The sequence below is a fragment of the Ranitomeya imitator genome, chromosome 2 (assembly GCF_032444005.1).
Source record: "Ranitomeya imitator isolate aRanImi1 chromosome 2, aRanImi1.pri, whole genome shotgun sequence".
Lineage (NCBI taxonomy): Eukaryota > Metazoa > Chordata > Amphibia > Anura > Dendrobatidae > Ranitomeya > Ranitomeya imitator.
In genome coordinates this window covers 49,571,143-49,592,773 of record NC_091283.1, presented here as the reverse complement: position 1 = coordinate 49,592,773, position 21,631 = coordinate 49,571,143, and the positions used below count along the sequence as shown (strand labels likewise).

Genomic DNA, 21,631 nt, shown 5'->3' with positions numbered 1-21,631 from the left:
TTTGCCCTTCCTCAGTGCAAAGCAAGCGATCTCATTTGGCTACATGCAAATAGAGTATCTGGTTTTGATTTTATCCTAAGACATAAAACAATGTTAGTTTTTTTACTTTTTCAATTGCTCTTTCCAGTAGGTGGCACTAGAGTTCTAGCCCTCTTCCTCTTTGAAGAGGTAATTTGCATCTTGTGCATTGAACGCATCCGCTAAGGTCCACAAAGGCTTCTTTTACTCGTAGCCAATAAATATACAGTAGTTATCACCAGCCCATCCTTTATACTGAGCTGACGTTTAAAAATAGAAAGATAACTATATATTTTATTGTAACAACTGACAGATTAAACCTGTCATTTAATGGTAAAATGACCAAAAATGCAGAAGACAATCTTACAATATGTGCTAAAGTAGCGAATTCCAGAGTATGGGAGACAAATGTGAGAATTTTATGATGATCATTAGTGTTGAGCATTCCGATACTGCAAGTATCAGGTATCGGCCGATATTTGCTGTATCAGAATTCCAATACCGAGATCCGATATTTTTGTGATATCGGAAATCGGTATCGGAGTGTGCGGTGCGTATGGTTCCAAGGGTCTGGAGTAGAGGAAACTCTCCTTCAGGCCCTGGGATCCATATTAATGTAAAAAATAAAGAATAAAAATAAAAAATATGGCTATACTCACCCCTCCGAAGAACCCTGGCTGTCACCGCTGCGAGCGTCCGCCTCCGTTCCTGAGAATGTAGTGAGTGAAGGACCTTCGATGACGTCGCGGTCAGGTGAGCGGTCACGTGAGCGGGACCGCGACGTCATCGAAGGTCCTTCACTCTCCGCAATTCTCAGGAACGGAGGCGGACGCTCGCAGCGGTGACAGCCAGGGTTCTTCGGAGGGGTGAGTATAGCCAGATATTTTATTTTTATTCTTTATTTTTTACATTAATATGGATCCCAGGGCCTGAAGGAGAGTTTCCTGTCTTTCAGACCCTGGGAACCATCGAGGAATACCTTCCGATATTTGTGTCACATTGACTTGTATTGGTATCGGCTATCGGTATCTGCCGATACCATCCGATAACGATACTTTCAAATATCGGAAGGTATCGCTCAACACTAATGATCATACAAGAGCAAATTAAAGAAGAAGATCTTGTGAGGACATAAGAGAAATCTAGCACAAGACTAGGAAAATTTCTACACAAAGATAGCATGCACAACAATATTTCATAATGCAACTTTTAATATTCTTTTTTCTTGTAAAACAAATCAGTAATTTCTTGCAATGGTTAACCAATAAGGAAAAAAAGAAAAGTTTCTCAAGAACTCTTCAGTCATCTGGGGATCACAGTCATCTGGTACGTCCTTGGTATTGCCCCATTTTTATTTGGTTCTGGGGTGATATCAATATCCTCTCGGGCTACTACTGGTTTCAGGTGAAAATTCTGTAATATATTTGTCAGAAACAGGAATAATTCCATCCGTGCCAGACCTTCTCCAATGCAACTTCTTTTGCCTGTGGAAAAAGGTTAACAAAAAATGATAACTGGACAATCCAACATTTTTGTAATAAACCAATACAAAACAAGATTACAACTTTGATAAGGCCTGGACACCACATTATTAATTGGAGTTGTGAAGAGTGAAACTTGTAATGAGTTTTATCACCTTGGAGCTTGAGGCAAAAGCAGTTCAACAGTCAACTGCCCCAACTGCATTCCAAGGCTTTAACTCTCTTTTTTGGTCAAAGAAAAGTTAAGTTTAGACAAGTTTTGAAAATTGTGAGGTGTTGAGCAGAGACAATGACTAAACATTGCATTGAAAAGTATTCAGTTTAGCTAAGCCACAAACTTCTAAAGTTGATCATCATGGTTATCACTATCGTGTACTGTACATCACTGCCTCACCCTATTCTCTCTGCACATTATTTCTCGTTCATCATTACCATCATTCAGATTTCTCATCTTTTAGTGGCAGTGACTAATATCTGATGCTCTGATGGCTAAGAGTATCTTTAAGCAGGTGCAGATGAGCGTAGAGTCTCTTATCTAATAGAATCGGACTGATCATGCAAATGACACTCTGATCAAACTCTAATCAGAGTTTCATCATAGTATGATATAATTATCTCAGAAGAGAAGATGGAGAAAAATACATTTTCCATCTTCTTCATTCTGTGAGTCCGTGGAAATTGAACTGTACTCAAATGTCATCTGATGTCTCCCACAGGCTCGTTGACTTTCATGGCCAAGTGCACGCTGAATATCAGATCAAACTCGGGCATGCAGCTATTTTTTCCTTTGAGAGTCTCTGTCCAAGGTAAAAATTGCGATTCCATGCAAATACGCTCATCTGCATGAGCAAAGGCCATTTAGTTGACATTAGGCAAAGTAGGCAAAGAGGAGGCCACTCTTAATTGGATCCCATAAAGCAGGGGTGTCAAACTGCATTCCTCGAGGGCCTCAAACCATGCGTGTTTTCAAGATTTCCTTAGCATTGCATAAGGTGCTGGAATCATTCTGTGCAGGTGATTAAATTATCATGCAATGCAAGGAAATCCTGAAAACATGACCTGTTTGCAGCCCTCGATGAATGCAGTTTGACACCCCTGCCATAAAGAGTTACAATGCCTAATGTTAGGATCTGGTGGTTTAGGAGCAACATGGGACGAGCTCTGAAGGAAGTGGTACCTGTACTGACCGCAGTCCCTAAGCTCAACACAACACTAGAAGTAGCCGTGGGATGCTCCTAACACTCCCTAGGCACCTTGTCACAGCCTGAGAACTAACTACCCCTAAAGATAGAAACAGGAAAACTATCTTGCCTCAGAGAAAATCCCCAAAGGATAGATAGCCCCCCACAAGTAATGACTGTGAGTGGAGAGGGAAAAGACATACACAGAATGAAACCAGGATGAGCACAGGAGGCCAGTCTAGCTAGATAGATAGGACAGGATGGAATACTGTGCGGTCAGTATAAAACACTACAAAAAATCCACACAGAGTTTACAAAAATCTCCACACCTGACTAAAGGTGTGGAGGGTAAATCTGCTTCTCAGAGCTTCCAGCAACACTGAATTAATTCATACTGACAGGCTGGACAAACATAAAAAGCACAGAACGGATAAGTCCACAACCTGTGGACAGAAAAGAGCAAGCAAGGACTTAGCTTTGCTGAACTGGTCAGGATAACAGGGAAATCCAAAGAGATGTGAATCCAACCAGGAACCATTGACAAGTGGCACAAGCTGAAGGAAAGAGCCAGGCTAAATAGCCGAGCAGAATAGACAATCAGTGGAAGCAGCTGCTAACAGCTAAATCCAAGGAGCAGCCATTCCACTTAAAACCACCGGAGGGAGCCCAAGAGCAGAACTCACAAAAGTGCCACTTACATCCACCAGAGGGAGCCCAAGAGCGGAATTCACAACATCCTAATACTCTTTTTGTTACCCCATTGAGCTCCAACCATGACAATCACATAGAGTAGCCACTGACCGACTACATAAATTCCTTTTAGAACCGTACACAGCGACTAAAAAAGGCAAGTTATGTAAGGATCATGGCCAACCACCATGTGACAACTTTGGATGTCACTTTTAGAAAACATAAGATTTCAGTGCAGATTTCATAACTGAATTTCACAATAAAGTGCAAAATCTGCCATCTATGTGTGCGACACCTAATACTTGTCACCATTTTGGGTAAATATGATGTATGATGCTTTGACAGAATCGATGACCCCACTTGAAGCTCCCATAAAACCATTAGTTAACAACCATTGTGATACACTGCTGACATTCACCTCTTTAAATGGAACCTGTCACCCCAAAACGCGCGGGTGAGGTAAGCCCACCGGCATCAGGGGCTTATCTACAGCATTCCGGTCCAGTCCGCTCCGGCGCCTCCCATCTTCTTTACAAGACGTCCCCTTCTGATCTTCAGCCACGGCTCCGGCGCAGGCGTACTTTGCTCTACCTGTTGAGGACAGAGCAAAGTACTGCAGTGCGCAGGCGCCGGGCTTCTCTGACCTTTCCAGCGCCTGCGCACTGCAGTACTATCCTCTATCCGCAGAGCAAAGTACGCCTGCGCCGGAGCCGTGGCTGAAGATCAGAAGAGGACGTCTTGTAATGAAGATGGCAGGCGCCGGAGAGGACCAGAGACGCCCGTTTGACCGGACCACAGCGGGACCGCCCATGGGTGAGTATAATATAACGTCTTTTTCTCCTCTTTCAGGTAACATCAGGGGTTTATCTACAGCATTACAGAATGCTGTAGATAAGCCCCTGATGCCGGTGAGCTTACCTCACCCGCAATTTTCGGGGTGACAGGTTCCCTTTAATTGAAAAGATCTCTCCGTATTGTTACTAAATTGTGCTTGCGAAATATCTGTGGAAGTAAAGGTACCTTCACACTAAACGATATCGCTAGCGATCCGTGACGTTGCAGCATCCTCGCTAGCGATATCATTCAGTTTGACACGCAGCAGCGATCAGAATCCTGCTGTGATGTCGTTGGTCGGGGCTAGAGGGCCAGCACTTTCTTTGGTCACTGGCTCTCCCGCTGACATCGCTGAATCGGCGTGTGTGACACCGATTCAGCGATGTCTTCGCTGGTAACCAGGGTAAACATCGGGTTACTAAGCGCAGGGCCGCGCTTAGTAACCCGATGTTTACCCTGGATACCATCCTAAAAGTTAAAAAAACAAACGTTACATACTTACCTTCCCCTGTCTGTCCTCGGCGCTGTGCTTCTCTGTACTCACTGTGAGCACAGCGGCCGGAAAGCAGAGCGGTGACGTCACCGCTCTGCTTTCCGGCCGCTGTGCTCACAGCCAGTACAGAGAAGCACAGCGCCGAGGGACAGACAGCGGTAGGTAAGTATGTAGCGTTTGTTTTTTTTACTTTTAGGATGGTATCCAGGGTAAACATCGGGTTACTAAGCGCGGCCCTGCGCTTAGTAACCCGATGTTTACCCTGGTTACCGGCATCGTTGGTCGCTGGAGAGCTGTCTGTGTGACAGCTCTCCAGCGACCAAACAGCGACACTGCAGCGATCCGGATCGTTGTCTGGATCGCTGCAGCGTTGTTTAGTGTGAAGGTACCTTAAGGAAACTTTTGATATTTTAACTCATGTGAAAAAAACATTACCTAATGAGAAAGGCACAAACGCTTCATTCTTCCGGAAGCTGCCATTGTCATTCAGAAAGTTTGTGGGATCAAATTGTTTTGGATTCTTAAAATATTTTGGATCCTTCAAGACTGATGTCAGCGCTGGAAAAATTACAATATCCTGTAAAGATGAAAACCAGAGCATGAACTTCACCTAAAAAAACAAAACAAAACACTGGACAGCATCATGAACCTTTAGAATCTTATAGGGTTTCTTGCCACATGATTTTATTTTTCATTTATGTAATTATCACTTTGGTTTATGGTTTACTTTCTTTGACATCAATAAAACATTTATCTTTTTGGAATTACGTTTAAATGACAAGTCTATCTTTTGGACTCCTATAAAAAAAAATGCTAGGACATGCCACCACCATACCACCCAGCATTATAGTTTTCTCACTTCTGACCTTGGGAATGTGGTATCCTCGAAATGTTGTGTCTTGACCGGATGCATGTGGAAGTCCCAATGGTGTGATGTCTGCGAACCTCTGAATTTCATGTATAACAGCATCTGTATAAGGCATCTTGACTCGATCGTCTACTGAAGGACATTGATTCCGGCCAATCACCTGATCCATCTCCTCCTGAATCTTACCTATGTCAATACACATTGGGATTCATGGTTTTTAGAGGGTAACAAAAATATAAAGTTCCTCCATTACCTTTTATTGTTATATTATATGCATTATTGTGAAGACAGATCAAATTTGATTGTATAGAAATGGCTATGTGTCACCAGAAAGGTGGTCTGTTATGAACTGGTGATTCAGAAACACAATAGACCTGGTTGTTAAGATCACACAAGTGACCTGATAGTTACAAATAACATAGGACAAGCTCTGAGACGTGGGAACTCTGCTGACCGCAATCCCTAATCCTATCATACCACACTAAAGGTAGCCGTGGAGCGCTCCTGACAAAACCTAGGCGCCTCGGGCACAGCCTGAGAAACTAGCTAGCCTGAAGATAGAAAAATAAGCCTACCTTGCCTCAGAGAAATTCCCCAAAGGAAAAGGCAGCCCCCCACATATAATGACTGTGAGTTAAGATGAAAATACAAACACAGAGATGAAATAGATTTTAGCAAAGTGAGGCCCGACTTACTGAATAGACCGAGGATAGGAAAGATAGCTTTGCGGTCAGCACAAAAACCTACAAACAACCACGCAGAGGGGGCAAAAAGACCCTCCGCACCGACTAACGGTACGGAGGTGCTCCCTCTGCGTCTCAGAGCTTCCAGCAAGCAAGAAAAACCAAAATAGCAAGCTGGACAGAAAAAATAGCAAATGAATGTAACACAAGCAGAACTTAGCTTATGCAGGGCAGACAGGCCACAAGAACGATCCAGGAGAGAGCACGACCAATACTGGAACATTGACTGGAGGCCAGGAACAAAGAACTAGGTGGAGTTAAATAGAGCAGCACCTAACGACTTAACCTCGTCACCTGTGGACGGAAACTCAGAAGCCGCAGCCCCACTCAAATCCACCAGAGGAAGCTCATAGACAGAACCAGCCGAAGTACCACTCATGACCACAGGAGGGAGCTTGACCACAGAATTCACAACAGTATCCCCCCCTTGAGGAGGGGTCACCGAACCCTCACCAGAGCCCCCAGGCCGAACAGGATGAGCCAAATGAAAGGCACAAACCAGATCGGCGGCATGAACATCAGAGGCAAAGACCCAGGAATTATCTTCCTGACCATAACCCTTCCACTTAACCAGGTACTGAAGTTTCCATCTCGAAATACGAGAATCCAAAATCTTCTCCACTATATACTCCAACTCCCCCTCAACCAACACCGGGGCAGGAGGATCAACGGATGGAACCACAGGTGTCACGTATCTCCGCAACAATGACCTATGGAATACGTTATGGATGGAAAAAGAAGCTGGAAGACTCAAACGAAAAGACACAGGATTAAGAACCTCAGAAATCCTATACGGACCAATGAAACGAGGCTTAAACTTAGGAGAGGAAACTTTCGTAGGAATATAACGAGATGACAACCAAACCAAATCCCCAACACAAAGTCGGGGATCCACACAGCGCCTGCGGTTAGTGAAACGTTGAGCCTTCACCTGAGACAATGTCAAATTGTCCACCACATGAATCCAAATCTGCCGCAACCTATCCACCACAGTATCCACACCATGACAGTCAGAAGACTCAACCTGCCCTGAAGAGAAACGAGGATGGAAACCAGAATTGCAGAAAAACGGCGAAACCAAAGTAGCCGAGCTGGCCCGATTATTAAGGGCGAACTCAGCCAAAGGCAAAAAGGACACCCAATCATCCTGATCGGCAGAAACAAAACATCTCAGATATGTTTCCAAGGTCTGATTGGTTCGTTCAGTCTGGCCATTTGTCTGAGGATGGAAAGCCGAGAAAAAAGACAAATCAATGCCCATCCTAGCACAAAAGGCTCGCCAAAACCTCGAAACAAACTGGGAACCTCTGTCAGAAACGATGTTTTCCGGAATGCCATGTAAACGAACCACATGCTGGAAGAACAATGGCACCAAATCAGAGGAGGAAGGCAATTTAGACAAGGGTACCAAATGGACCATCTTAGAGAAGCGATCACAAACAACCCAAATGACCGACATTTTTTGAGAGACGGGGAGATCCGAAATAAAATCCATAGAGATATGTGTCCAGGGCCTCTTCGGGACTGGCAAGTGCAAAAGCAACCCACTGGCACGAGAACAGCAGGGCTTAGCCCGAGCACAAATCCCACAGGACTGCACAAACGAACGCACATCCCGCGACAGAGACGGCCACCAAAAGGATCTAGCCACCAAATCTCTGGTACCAAAGATTCCAGGATGACCAGCCAACACCGAACAATGAACCTCAGAGATAACTCTACTCGTCCATTTATCAGGGACAAACAGTTTCTCCGCTGGGCAATGGTCAGGTCTATTAGCCTGAAATTTTTGCAGCACCCGCCGCAAATCAGGGGAGATGGCAGACAAAATTACCCCCTCTTTGAGAATACCCGCCGGCTCAGACAAACCCGGAGAGTCGGGCACAAAACTCCTTGACAGGGCATCCGCCTTCACATTTTTAGAGCCCGGAAGGTACGAAACCACAAAGTCAAAACGGGAGAAAAACAGCGACCAACGAGCCTGTCTAGGATTCAACCGTTTGGCAGACTCGAGATAAGTCAAGTTCTTGTGATCAGTCAAGACCACCACGCGATGCTTAGCTCATTCAAGCCAATGACGACACTCCTCGAATGCCCACTTCATGGCCAGCAACTCTCGATTGCCAACATCATAATTACGCTCAGCAGGCGAAAACTTCCTGGAAAAGAAGGCGCATGGTTTCATCACCGAGCAATCAGAACTTCTTTGCGACAAAACAGCCCCTGCTCCAATCTCAGAAGCATCAACCTCGACCTGGAACGGGAGCGAAACATCTGGTTGGCACAACACAGGGGCAGAAGAAAAACGACGCTTCAACTCTTGAAAAGCTTCCACAGCAGCAGAAGACCAATTGACCACATCAGCACCCTTCTTGGTTAAATCAGTCAACGGTTTAGCAATACTAGAAAAATTATTGATGAAGCGACGATAAAAATTAGCAAAACCCAGGAACTTTTGCAGACTCTTCAGAGATGTCGGCTGAGTCCAATCATAAATGGCCTGAACTTTAACAGGGTCCATCTCGATAGTAGAAGGGGAAAAAATGAAACCCAAAAATGAAACCTTCTGAACACCAAAGAGACACTTTGACCCCTTCACAAACAAAGAATTCGCACGCAGGACCTGGAACACCATTCTGACCTGCTTCACGTGAGACTCCCAATCATCCGAGAAGACCAAAATATCATCCAAGTATACAATCAGGAATTTATCCAGGTACTCTCGGAAGATGTCATGCATAAAGGACTGAAACACTGATGGAGCATTAGAAAGCCCGAATGGCATAACCAGGTACTCAAAATGACCCTTGGGCGTATTAAATGCTGTTTTCCATTCATCGCCCTGTTTAATACGCATAAGATTATACGCACCACGAAGATCTATCTTGGTGAACCAACTAGCCCCCTTAATCCGAGCAAACAAATCAGACAGCAGCGGCAAGGGGTACTGAAATTTGTCTGTGATTTTATTTAGAAGGCGGTAATCAATACAAGGTCTCAGCGAACCATCCTTCTTGGCCACAAAAAAGAACCCTGCTCCCAATGGCAACGATGACGGGCGAATATGACGCTTCTCCAAGGATTCCTTTACGTAACTCCGCATAGCGGCGTGCTCAGGCACAGACAAATTAAACAGTCGACCTTTAGGAAACTTACTACCAGGAATCAAATTGATAGCACAATCACAATCCCTATGCGGAGGTAGGGCACTGGACTTGGGCTCATCAAATACATCCCGGTAATCCGACAAGAACTCTGGGACCTCAGAAGGGGTGGATGATGAAATAGACAGAAATGGAACATCACCATGTACCCCGTGACAACCCCAGCTGGACACAGACATTGATTTCCAATCCAATACTGGGTTATGGACTTGTAGCCATGGCAACCCCAACACGACCACATCATGCAGATTATGCAACACCAAAAAGCGAATATCCTCCTGATGCGCAGGAGCCAAGCATATGGTCAGCTGGGTCCAATACTGAGGCTTATTCTTGGCCAAAGGTGTAGCATCAATTCCTCTCAATGGAATAGGATACTGCAAGGGCTCCAAGAAAAACCCACAGCGCCTAGCATACTCCAAGTCCATCAAATTCAGGGCAGCGCCTGAATCCACAAATGCCATGACAGAATAGGATGACAAAGAGCAGATCAAAGTAACGGACAAAAGAAATTTCGACTGTACCGTACCAATGGTGGCAAACCTAGCGAACCGCTTAGTGCGCTTAGGACAATCGAAGATAGGATGAGTGGAATCACCACAGTAAAAACACAGCCCATTCTGACGTCTGTGTTCTTGCCGTTCAGCTCTGGTCAAAGTCCTATCGCACTGCATAGGCTCAGGTCCATGCTCAGATAATACCGCCAAATGGTGCACAGTTTTACGCTCACGCAAGCGTCGACCGATCTGAATTGCCAAAGACATAGACTCATTCAGACCAGCAGGCATAGGAAATCCCACCATGACATTCTTAAGGGCTTCAGAGAGACCTTTTCTGAAAATAGCTGCCAGCGCACATTCATTCCATTGAGTGAGCACAGACCACTTCCTAAACTTCTGACAATATATCTCTACCTCATCCTGACCCTGACACAGAGCCAGCAAATTTTTCTCTGCCTGATCCACTGAATTAGGTTCATCATACAGCATTCCGAGCGCCAGAAAAAACGCATCAATATTACATAATGCAGGATCTCCTGGCGCAAGGGAAAATGCCCAGTCTTGAGGGTCGCCACGTAATAAAGAAATAATGATCTTAACTTGTTGTACTGGGTCACCAGAGGAACGGGGTTTCAAAGCCAGAAACAGTTTGCAATTATTTTTGAAATTCAGAAACTTAGCTCTTTCTCCAGAAAATAACTCAGGAATAGGAATTCTAGGTTCTAACATAGATTTCTGAACCATAATGTCTTGAATTTTTTGTACTCTTGCAGTGAGATTATCCACACAAGAAGACAGACCTTTAATGTCCATCACTACACCTGTGTCCTGAACCACCCAAATGTCTAGGGGAAAAGAAAGACAAAACACAGTGCAAAGAAAAAAAAAATGGTCTCAGAACATCTCTTTTCCCTCTATTGAGAAGCATTAGTACTTTGGGCCTCCAGTACTGTTATGAACTGGTGATTCAGAAACACAATAGACCTGGTTGTTAAGAGCACACAAGTGACCTGATAGGACAAGCTCTGAGACGTGGGAACTCTGCTGACCGCAATCCCTAATCCTATCATACCACACTAAAGGTAGCCGTGGAGTGCTCCTGACAAAACCTAGGCGCCTCGGGCACAGCCTGAGAAACTAGCTAGCCTGAAGATAGAAAAATAAGCCTACCTTGCCTCAGAGAAATTCCCCAAAGGAAAAGGCAGCCCCCCACATATAATGACTGTGAGTTAAGATGAAAATACAAACACAGAGATGAAATATATTTTAGCAAAGTGAGGACCGACTTACTGAATAGACTGAGGATAGGAAAGATAGCTTTGCGGTCAGCACAAAAACCTACAAACAACCACGCAGAGGGGGCAAAAAGACCCTCCGCACCGACTAACGGTACGGAGGTGCTCCCTCTGCGTCTCAGAGCTTCCAGCAAGCAAGAAAAACCAATATAGCAAGCTGGACAGAAAAAATAGCAAACGAATGTAACACAAGCAGAACTTAGCTTATGCAGGGCAGACAGGCCACAAGAACGATCTAGGAGAGAGCACGACCAATACTGGAACATTGACTGGGGGCCAGGAACAAAGAACTAGGTGGAGTTAAATAGAGCAGCACCTAACGACTTAACCTCGTCACCTGAGAAAGGAAACTCAGAAGCCGCAGCCCCACTCAGATCCACCAGAGGAAGCTCATAGACAGAACCAGCCGAAGTACCACTCATGACCACAGGAGGGAGCTTGACCACAGAATTCACAACAGTGGTCATCATGGGTTGTTCACATCAACATGGCTCTAGTTTGGTTCTACCAGGAACTACCATTTCCTGGATTAACCAATATAGGATTCAGTGCTCCATTGTGCTAAAGTCTACAGGTATTAAACAATTAATCCTGTTTATTGGAGGGAATTATTGCCCACTAGGACATTTGGAGACAATAACTACTTGGATTCAATGTTTTCTCTGAAAAAAAAATCATATTATTCAAGTCTGAAAGAAGCATTGTTACAAAATCCATGCAGTTTTTCTATTATATAAGTGGAGGTCATATTACTTTTTGACTAAAATAATGGTCTCTTGCAATGATATGAGAGGACTGGTTCAGCTTATATCCTAAACTATGGGACTGTAGTCGATAAAATTTAGGGGCCATTTTATGTTTTTGCTAAAACACTTTTATTAATATGTGCTTGATTCATTCTCAGCTTTGGACAATTCCTACGTGTTACGCTGGGATCACACGGTCGTAGATTCTCTCATGCGAGAGAATTGGGCCGATTATTCATATGTCACTCAGATCAAACTCTGTCAGAGATTGATCAGAGTGTGTCCCGATTCTCTCGCATTTGAGAATCGCAGCACAGGTGCAGAGAATACGGAGAACTTAATTTCTCCATCTTTTCCATTGTCGATGACAACCGAGTGCAGTCCAATGTTTCATACGCACCCGTAGACTTGAATGGGTGCGCATGATCTGATCATCAGAGCCACATGCAGCATACTGCAATTCTCTCATGATGAAAATTTCTCCATCCTCTCCATTCTGTTGGTCCATGTAAATTGAACTACAATCAGAAGCCATGCGAGTGTAGTCCAATGTTTTCGACAGAATTATTGACTTTCGGGGTCGAGAGCGATCCAAATATCGGTTCAAACATGGGTATGCTGCAATTTTTTTCCTTGGACATGCAATAACATGGTGTCGAGTGCTATTTGTCAAAACAATAGATATCACTTATCTTATTATTATGGTAATCTGCACAAACCATTTGAAGGATCCATTGAATATAAACTGATCACGAAGTGCCATCCTGCTGAGACCAGTGCTTGGGAATAGGGTTGAGAGAAACGGATCGGTCATTTTCATAAGTCGCCGACTTTTGGCAAAGTCGGGTTTCATGAAACCCGACCCGATCCCTGTGTGGGGTCGGCCATGCGGTACGCGACCTTCGCGCCAAAGTCGCGTCTCTATCACGCGTTCAGCGCCATTTCTCAGCCAATGAAGGTGGACGCAGAGTGTGGGCAGCGTGATGACATAGGTCTCAGTCCCCACCATTTTAGAGAAGGGCATTACAGTGATTTGCTTGCTTTCTGCGGCGTCACAGGGGCTATAAAGGGGCGTTCCCACCGAACCGCCATCTTACTGCTGCTGATCTGAGCATAGGAAGAGGTTGCTGCAGCTTCGTCAGAAGCAGCGATAGCGTTAGGCAGGGTCCATTAACCACCAAACCGCTTGTGCTGTAGCGATTTCCACTGTCCAACACCACCTTTTGTTTGCAGGGACAGTGGAGGCTACATTTTTTTTCCTCAGCGCTGTAGCCCATTGGGCTGTCCTAGAAGGCTCCCTGATAGCTGCATTGCTGTTTGTACGCTGCTGTGCAAACCAACTGCTTTTTTCAAAGCACAAATCCTGTTGCTCCTTCCTTTCTGCACAGCTATCTTGTTTGTCCACACTTTTGACTTTTTTGTGCAGCAGTCCACTCCTTGTTATTGCTGCCTGCCATACTTTGCTGAGATTACTGCAGGGAGATAGTAATTGTAGTACAGTCCCTTTTTTTTTTTTTTGTTTTATCTCTTCAAGCCACTTTCTGCCACAGAAAATATATTCTAATACAGTGGCCCAGATTTATTCACTAGTCTCCCTGAAGAAAAAAAAAAAGGGTGCAGTTTAAAATTGGCAAATCTGCATCAGTGGCAGTCCTGTGTGTGGCATCTGTGTCTCATTTTCTGGCACAGAAAACATACAGTCTAACAGTGGGCCTGATTTTTTGCCAATTCTCCCATAAATAAAAAAAAAATTGTGGGAGATTAAGATTAGCAATTCTGCCTCAGTGCCATTGCTGTGTGTGCCATCTGTCTCTCATTTTGTGCCACATAAAACCTAGTGTGTAACACTGGGCCAGATTTTTTGACAATTCTCCCAGGAAAAAAAAAAATAGTGGGAGATTAAGATTGGCATTTCTGCCTCAGTGCCAGTCCAGTGTGTGCCATCTGTCTTTCATTTTATGCAACAGAACATTTTATTGTATAAGAGTGGGCCACATTTCTTCAATATTCTCCCTGAAAAAATAAAAAAGGGGAGATTTTTATTGGTAGTGTGTGCATCTGCATCAGTCCTGTTAGTGGCATATGTGTCTGCCACTGAAGCTGTGTACTGTTATATATTGGGCCTGATTTTCCCTGCAGTCTCACCCACCTATAAAGGGATATATAAATCCAACAGAAGTTTGAGTTCACCTTGTAACTGGTTTTACAGTAACAAATACCGTTAGTTTGGTTACTTTTTTACAAACAATGAGGAAGTCTGGTGGAAGAGGTCGTGGCCGTGGGCGGTCATTGCCAGCTGGTAATGATGGTAGTGGTGGTGGAGCATCAGGTGGTCGTGGGAAAAGCAATATAGCACCTAAGTCTCGAGTTGTTGAGCCAGCTCCGTCGTCTGGCTACCCAAGGCCTCGAACGCTCCCTTTTCTGGGAGTAGGAAAACCGCTTTTAAAGCCGGAGCAGCAAGAACAAGTTTTGGCTTTCCTTGCTGACTCTGCCTCTAGCTTTTTCGCCTCCTCTTCTGAAACTGCTAAATGTAAAAGCAGCGCGTCGTTAGTGGATGTTCACAGTCAGGGACAAGTTGCTTCCTTGTCTTCTTCACCAAGAACAACAGAGAAGGATGCGTCAGGCGACACAACGGGTTACTCCATGGAGCTCTTTACACATACCTTTCCTGGGATAGAAAGTTTAATAGTTAACAGGCCATGCCCATTACAAGTTGAATCGGACATAGAGTGCACAGATGCACAGCCACAACCAGATTACTATGCTGTTCCTTTGAATCAGACCAGAACATTGCCCTCACAGTGTACTGATCCAGAATCTGACCCTGATGAGACTATGGTGCCCCATCACGAACGCTATACCACCGGCTTACACGGTGACACAGACGAAGTTGCACACGAGATAGAAGAGGAGGTCATTGATGACCCAGTTGTTGACCCCGATTGGCAGCCATTGTGGAAACAGGGTGCAGGCGCCAGTAGCTCTGAAGCGGAGGAGGAGGAGCCGCAGCAGGCATCAACATCGCAACAGGTTCCATCTGCCAGGCCCGTATCTGGACAAAAACGCGTGGCAAAACCAAAACCAGTTGTAGGACAGCGTGGCCATCCGGTTAAAGAAGCTCAGTCTGCAATGCCTGAAAAGGTATCCAACAGTAGAAAGAGTGCAGTCTGGCATTTTTTTGAACAACATCCAAATGATCAGCGCAAAGTCATCTGTCAAAAATGTTCAACTACCTTAAGCAGAGGTCAGAATCTTAAAAGTCTAAATACAAGTTGCATGCGTAGACATTTAACCACCATGCATTTGCAAGCCTGGACTAACTACCAAACGTCCCTTAAGGTTGTAGCACCCTCGGCCAATAAAGCTAGTCAGCAACGCTACATCCCTTCCCTCACTGTAAGCCCACCATTTCCCGCACCAACTGCAGTAAATGTGCAGGTTTCGTTGCCAGGCCAAATCAGTCAGGGAATCACCAGGTTCGTGGTAGGAAACACTGCATGTAGGGCACCAGCAAGAATACTTTCTCCAACCCTCTCTCGGTCTGCCATGTCCACCGGCACCCCCGCTAGTTCCACGATCTGCAGCTCTCCAGTCCAGCTCACCCTACATGAGACTCTCGTTAGGAAAAGGAAGTACTCATCCTTGCATCCGCGTACACAGGGTTTGAACACCCACATTGCTAGACTAATCTCGTTAGAGATGATGCCCTATCGGTTAGTTGAAAGGGAAGCTTTCAAAGCCCTGATGGACTACGCTGTACCATGCTATGAGCTACCCAGTTGACACTTCTTTTCGAGAAAAGCCATCCCAGCCCTCCACCAGCATGTAAAAGACCGCATCGTCCATGCACTCAGGCAATCTGTGAGTACAAAGGTGCACCTGACAACAGATGCATGGACCAGTAGGCACACTGGGTTAATGTGGTGGATGCAGGGTCCACAGGGGACAGCAATATTGGGACAGTTCTGCCTAGCCCACGGTCTAGGAAACAGTTGGCTGTAGGCGTTCGATCCCCCTCCTCCTCCTCCTGCAGAAGAAAGAGCTTGTCCACATACCGCAGTCGCACGAGCACTCCATCCGCAGCTGCCACTGTTGCACACGAGGTGTCCCATTATGGGACAGCTAGTGGCAAGCGTCAGCAGGCTGTATTGGCAATGAAGTTTTTGGGCGACAACAGACACACCGCGGAAGTTCTGTTCCAGTTCTTGCAGCAAGAAACTCAGTCATGGCTGGGCACTGTACATCTTGAGGCAGGCAAGGTAGTGAGTGATAACGGAAGGAATTTTATGGCTGCCATAGCCCTTTCACAACTGAAACACATTCCTTGCCTGGCTCACACATTAAACCTGGTGGTGCAGTGCTTCCTGAAAAGTTATCCGGGGTTACCCGACCTGCTCCTCAAAGTGCACAGACTTTGCTCGCATATTCGCCGTTCGTCCGTGCACTCCAGCCGTATGCAGAACCATCAGCGGTCTTTGAACCTTCCACAGCATTGCCTAATCATCGACGTTGCAACAAGGTGGAACTCCACACTGCACATGCTTCAGAGACTGTGCGAACAGAGGCGTGCTGTTATGTATTTGTGGGAGGATACACATACATGGGCAGGCAGTAGGATGGCAGACATGGAGTTGTCAGGTGTGCAGTGGTCAAAGTTACAAGACCTGTGTCAAGTCCTTCAGTGTTTTGAGGAATGCACACGGCTGGTTAGTGCAGATAACGCCATAATAAGCATGAGCATCCCCCTAATGCGTCTGCTGATGCAAAGTTTGACGCACATAAAGGAGCAGGCGTCTGCAGCCGAGGAAGAGGGAAGCCTTGATGACAGTCAGCCATTGTCTGGTCAGGGCAGTCTACAGGACGAGGTAGCGGGCAAAGAGGAGGAGAACGAGGAGGATGATGGGGATGAGTATTTTTTGAATGAGGAAGCTTCTCCAGGGCCAATAGAAACTGGTGGCGTTGCAAGGCCGGGTTCAGGCTTTTTGAGGGAGATAAGTGACGTAGATTTGCCAGAAACTGCCCCTCAACCCAGCACAAGCGCAGATTTGACAACTGGAACTTTGGCCCACATGGTGGATTATGCCTTACGTATCCTCAAAACGGACCCACGCATTATTAAAATGATGACAGATGACTGTTACTGGTTGGCCTGTCTCCTTGGATCCTCGCTATAAAGGCAAATTGCAAAATATCATGCCACATGAGAACCTCGAACAAATATTAGCAACCAAACAAGCAACTCTTGTAGACCGTTTGATTCAGGCATTCCCAGCACACAGCGCCGGTGATGGTTCTCACACGAGTTGTAGGGGGCAACAGGGCTATCAGAAAGAGTATTCAGTGCTGCTGGTTCAATATTGACCGAAAAAAGGACTCGTCTGGCTACCCAAAATGTTGATGATCTAACCTTCATTAAAATGAACCACTCATGGATTTCGAATTATTTTGCCCCACCTTTCCCAGCTCACACCTAGCTTTCCTATAAAAAGGTTGTGCTTGTGGAATTGTCTTACTGACTGTTCCAATTTCTTAATTTGCAGCAGCTGTTTGTCCAGCATACAACATGTTTACACCTCCCTAAATGGGCTAACTCCCCCCACAAGGCCGTGGTCTCGCCACTTGGCGCAAGCCCCCGTGAGAGTGCCGTTTGTCTGAAGTGGTGGGTGTGCCCGCTTTTGGTCGACGGCACTGCCACTGGGTCCCTCATAGTACAATAAAGTGTCTCTGGCGGTGGTGGTGCGCACCCAATGTCAGACACACCGTTGTAACATGAGGGGCCCTGGGTTTGTACCGCCGGCCACAAGAGAGTTCCCCCGCAAGCTCAAACAGTGCTCTACCACTTGCAAACTTATCTCTCACAGCTCCACCAATGTTTAGTCTATGCGCTGAAATCCTTCAATGCCTGGCACTGACAATACCAATTTGTTGACATGTATGATGCTAGTTAAAATTGTCAGGGTCAGTGTCCTATATTGACACAAGTAAATACTTAGCACCAAATTACTATGTCTGAAACTCAGCAGAGGAGCCCACCCCTGTACCTAAGTATGCCACCCTTTTTTTATGGTTTTGTTGTTTTGCGAGACATTAACATCTATTTCTTTTTTGGGAGTATTAACTGTGCCAGACACTCCTTCCAATCATCCTCCGCTGACCACACCAATGCTGCCTGTGTACCCCTGCCACATAATCGAATGTGCTTTGAGCCTATTTTTTTTTATTTTAGGCCTACTAAGTCTGTCTGCGGTCCATCCTTCCAATTGTCCTCCGCTAACCACACCAATGCTGCCTGTGTACCCATGTAACCTTTTTTAAACCTGCAGCGAGCCAACTTTGTGTTGTAAGTAGTGTTGAGCATTCCGATACCGCAAGTATCGGGTATCGGCCGATATTTGCGATAACGGAATTCCGATACAAAGTTCTGATATTTTTGTGATATCGGGATTAAGATTAATGTGTAAAATAAAGAATAAAAATAAAAAAATATTGATATACTCACCCTCTGACGCGCCCTGGTCGTCATCAAAGCGGTCACATGAACGCTCAGCGACCAAACACAAGCCGCGACGTCATCGAAGGCCCTTAACGCGCTCATTCTTCGGAACGAAAGCAAGGCGGTTGCAGCGGTGACGACCAGGGCGCGTCAGAGGGTGAGTATATCAATATTTTTTATTTTTATTCTTTATTTTACATATGAATATGGATCCCAGGGCCTGAAAGAGAGTTTCCTCTCCTTCACACCCTGGGATCAATTACAGGATACCTTCCGATATTTGTGTCCCATTGACTTGTATTGGTATCGGATATCGGTATCGGCGATATCCGATATTTTTCGGATATCGGCCGATACCATCCGATACCGATACTTTCAAATATCGGACGGTATCGCTCAACACTAGTTGTAAGGCCTACTAGCAGTGTCTGTCTGCGCCACTCAATACAGCTGTCCTCCTCTTAAAAAAAAAATGAGCTGCAATTGTCTGGTTTTCAGCCTGTCGGAATTTTAAAACTGCATTGGGGCCACAAGTTTCGCTGGGGTCTACAAACTGTGTCTACAACTCCAAGGTGTTCTCCAGGTTGCCTCTCCCTAGCTTCTATCTTCATGCTCTTGTTAAGTAGTTGTTGAAACAACACTGCATTAGGCCTACAAGTTGGGTCTGGGTTGTAGAGACAGTGTCTGCCGCTCCAAGGTGTTCTCCAGGTTGCCTCTCCATAGCTTCTATCTTCATGCTCTGGTTAAGTAGTTGTTGAAACAACACTGCATTAGGCCTACAAGTTGGGTCTGGGTTGTAGAGACGGTGTCTGCCGATCCAAGGTGTTCTCCAGGTTGCCACATAATCGAAGCTGCATAGAGCCTATTTGTTATTTTAGGCTTACTAAGTCTTTCTGTGGTCCCTCCTTCCAATTGTCCTCCACTGAGCACACCAATGCAGACCATGTACCCATGTAACCTTTTTTAAACCTGCGTCGAGCCAACTTTGTGGTGTAAGGCCTACTAGCAGTGTCTGGCTGCGCTTCTCAATACAGCTGTCCTCTTTAAAAAAATGACCTGCAATTATCAGGTTTTCAGCCTATCGGAATTTTAAAACTGCAGTGGGGCTACTAGTTTGGTTGGGGCCTACTAACAGTGTCTGCCGCTCCAAGGTGTTCTCCTGGTTGCCTTTCCTGAGCTTCTATCTTCAGGCTCTTGTTAAATAGTTGTTAAATGGAACAACTGCATTTGGCCTACTTGTTGGGTTGGGGCCTACTAACGGTGTCTGCCGCTCCTTGCTGTTCTCCTCCACTGAACAAAGCTGTGCCGCCTGTTTACTACTGTTGCCAATTTTGAACTGCATTTAGACTACTTACTGATTTGGGCCTACTCTCTGTGTCAGCCTCTCATTACAGTTGTCCTCCACTGAACAAAGCAATGCTGCCTGGTTAGTCCTGTTACCAATTTTGAAATGCATTTAGCCCACTTTATTATTTGGGCCCATATCTGTGTTTCTTCCTCATCCTGCCCATTGCCCAGCCAGTGCTAGATGACACTGCTGGTACATTGACCCAGACCACTACATTCCCCTTGCACGCTACACAGCCAGATTCTGACCCTGCTGAAAGTGAGTTCCCCTTCCCGCATACTATACCACCTTACACGGGGACAAATAGGAAGGTGCAGATGAAAGTGCAGGTTCCTTAATCAGGTTGGGGGGCCCACTCGTTCGCATTGCCACTGGCACAGGGCCCCTCATAGTACGCCAAAGTGTTGCTGCCGGTGGGAGGCGCCCCCGCCGTGCAAACAAACCATTGTACTTTGAGGGGCCCTGTGCCAGTGGCAATGCGAACGAGTGGGCCCCTCCTGCTTGCTCTGGATCACAGCACTTGCAAAGTTGAAATACTTACCTCTCCCTGCTCCACTGCCGTGACGTGGTCCATGTTTCCTAGGCCCACTAAATACTTGACCCAGCCATACCCCCCACAAATTTTGCTGAATTACCCCCAATGTCCAATGCCTAACTATTATTATAAGGTAAATTAAGATTGACAAGCTTCAGTACCAAGAATGGATGTTTTGGCCATTAAAATGGGCACTGTAGGGGTTTTCCTGGCCTCCACTCACTGCCCACTATGCTTCCCCATTGACTTGCACTGGGTTTCGTGTTTCGGTCGACCCCCGACTTTTTTCGATAATCGGACGATTTCACTCGACTTTTGAGATAGTCGGGTTTCGCGAAACCCGACTCGACCCTAAAAAACTAAAAGTCGCTCAACCCTATTTGGGAAGTTTCAGTGTTTAATTTTCCAGAAGCTCATCTGAAGTGAAAATGGGCCTTACAAAATGCCCATTCCCATCAATGAGTCGCCTTTGTAGAGCAGAATAGGCTCTGCAACGAATTCCATATCTATAGTTACATTTAAGTTGAGCCATAGTATTAAAACTTCCTAAGCTCTCCCTTTATGAAATCTGAGATCATCATAAAATAAATCATCTCGCTTCAGACTAGAGGATCATTTCCTTCTGAAAGACTATTCTAATTATAAAAATGTGGCTGTTTTCTTCCAAAAACAATGTGCTTGTCCACATTTTGTGTCTGGTATTGCAGCTCAGTCCCATTTACCTTTACCAAGCTGAGCTACAAAACAAGATGTAACCAAAGAACATGTGTGCCACGCTCTTTTTGTGGGAAAGCAACCATGTTTGTACAATCCTTGACAGTCCTTTTAGGTTTTACCAACCTTCTGATAAGAAAAGGGAAGCACTTACTTTCCACGTCTGGATATTTGAGCAGGTAGAGTAAACCATTCTTCAGGGTTGTGCTTGTCGTTTCTGTGCCAGCGAAAAAGAGGTCCATGACTGTGCCAAATAAATTATCAAAGTGGAATTCAGTTTTTGGATTGCTCTTCTCCTGCAAAGTCACAAGAGTAATTGTAAGTGTCTGTCGTAGACAGATTGGTTGGTTTATTTTGTGATGACTGATGAGCTATGCATTATCTATTTGTTTTTCCCAAAATAAATTAAAGCCATCACCTTTACCTGCTCTATTATCACAGTCCATTGACCTGTTTCTAAGCCCCGAACTACACCGGCATAAGTAAAAAAAAAATCTGAAAAATTTCTGACATAGGGCACTGTCCGTT

At 45.4% G+C, this 21,631-nt stretch overlaps 1 protein-coding gene across 1 annotated transcript in view; it reads right to left on the bottom strand.

Moving 5' to 3' along the window:
• Positions 1–1,211: 1,211 nt before the first annotated feature.
• LOC138661777 (cytochrome P450 2G1-like) overlaps positions 1,212–21,631 on the bottom strand; it is a 47,597-nt gene continuing 27,177 nt past the window's right edge. Inside the window, exons 7-10 of the mRNA XM_069746685.1 lie at positions 21,258–21,399; positions 5,564–5,751; positions 5,133–5,274; positions 1,212–1,502 (exon numbers count right to left, since the gene is read on the bottom strand). Coding sequence (XP_069602786.1) covers positions 1,321–1,502; positions 5,133–5,274; positions 5,564–5,751; positions 21,258–21,399 — 654 coding nt within the window. The 3' untranslated portion in view covers positions 1,212–1,320. The remainder of the gene's footprint in view (positions 1,503–5,132; positions 5,275–5,563; positions 5,752–21,257; positions 21,400–21,631) is intronic.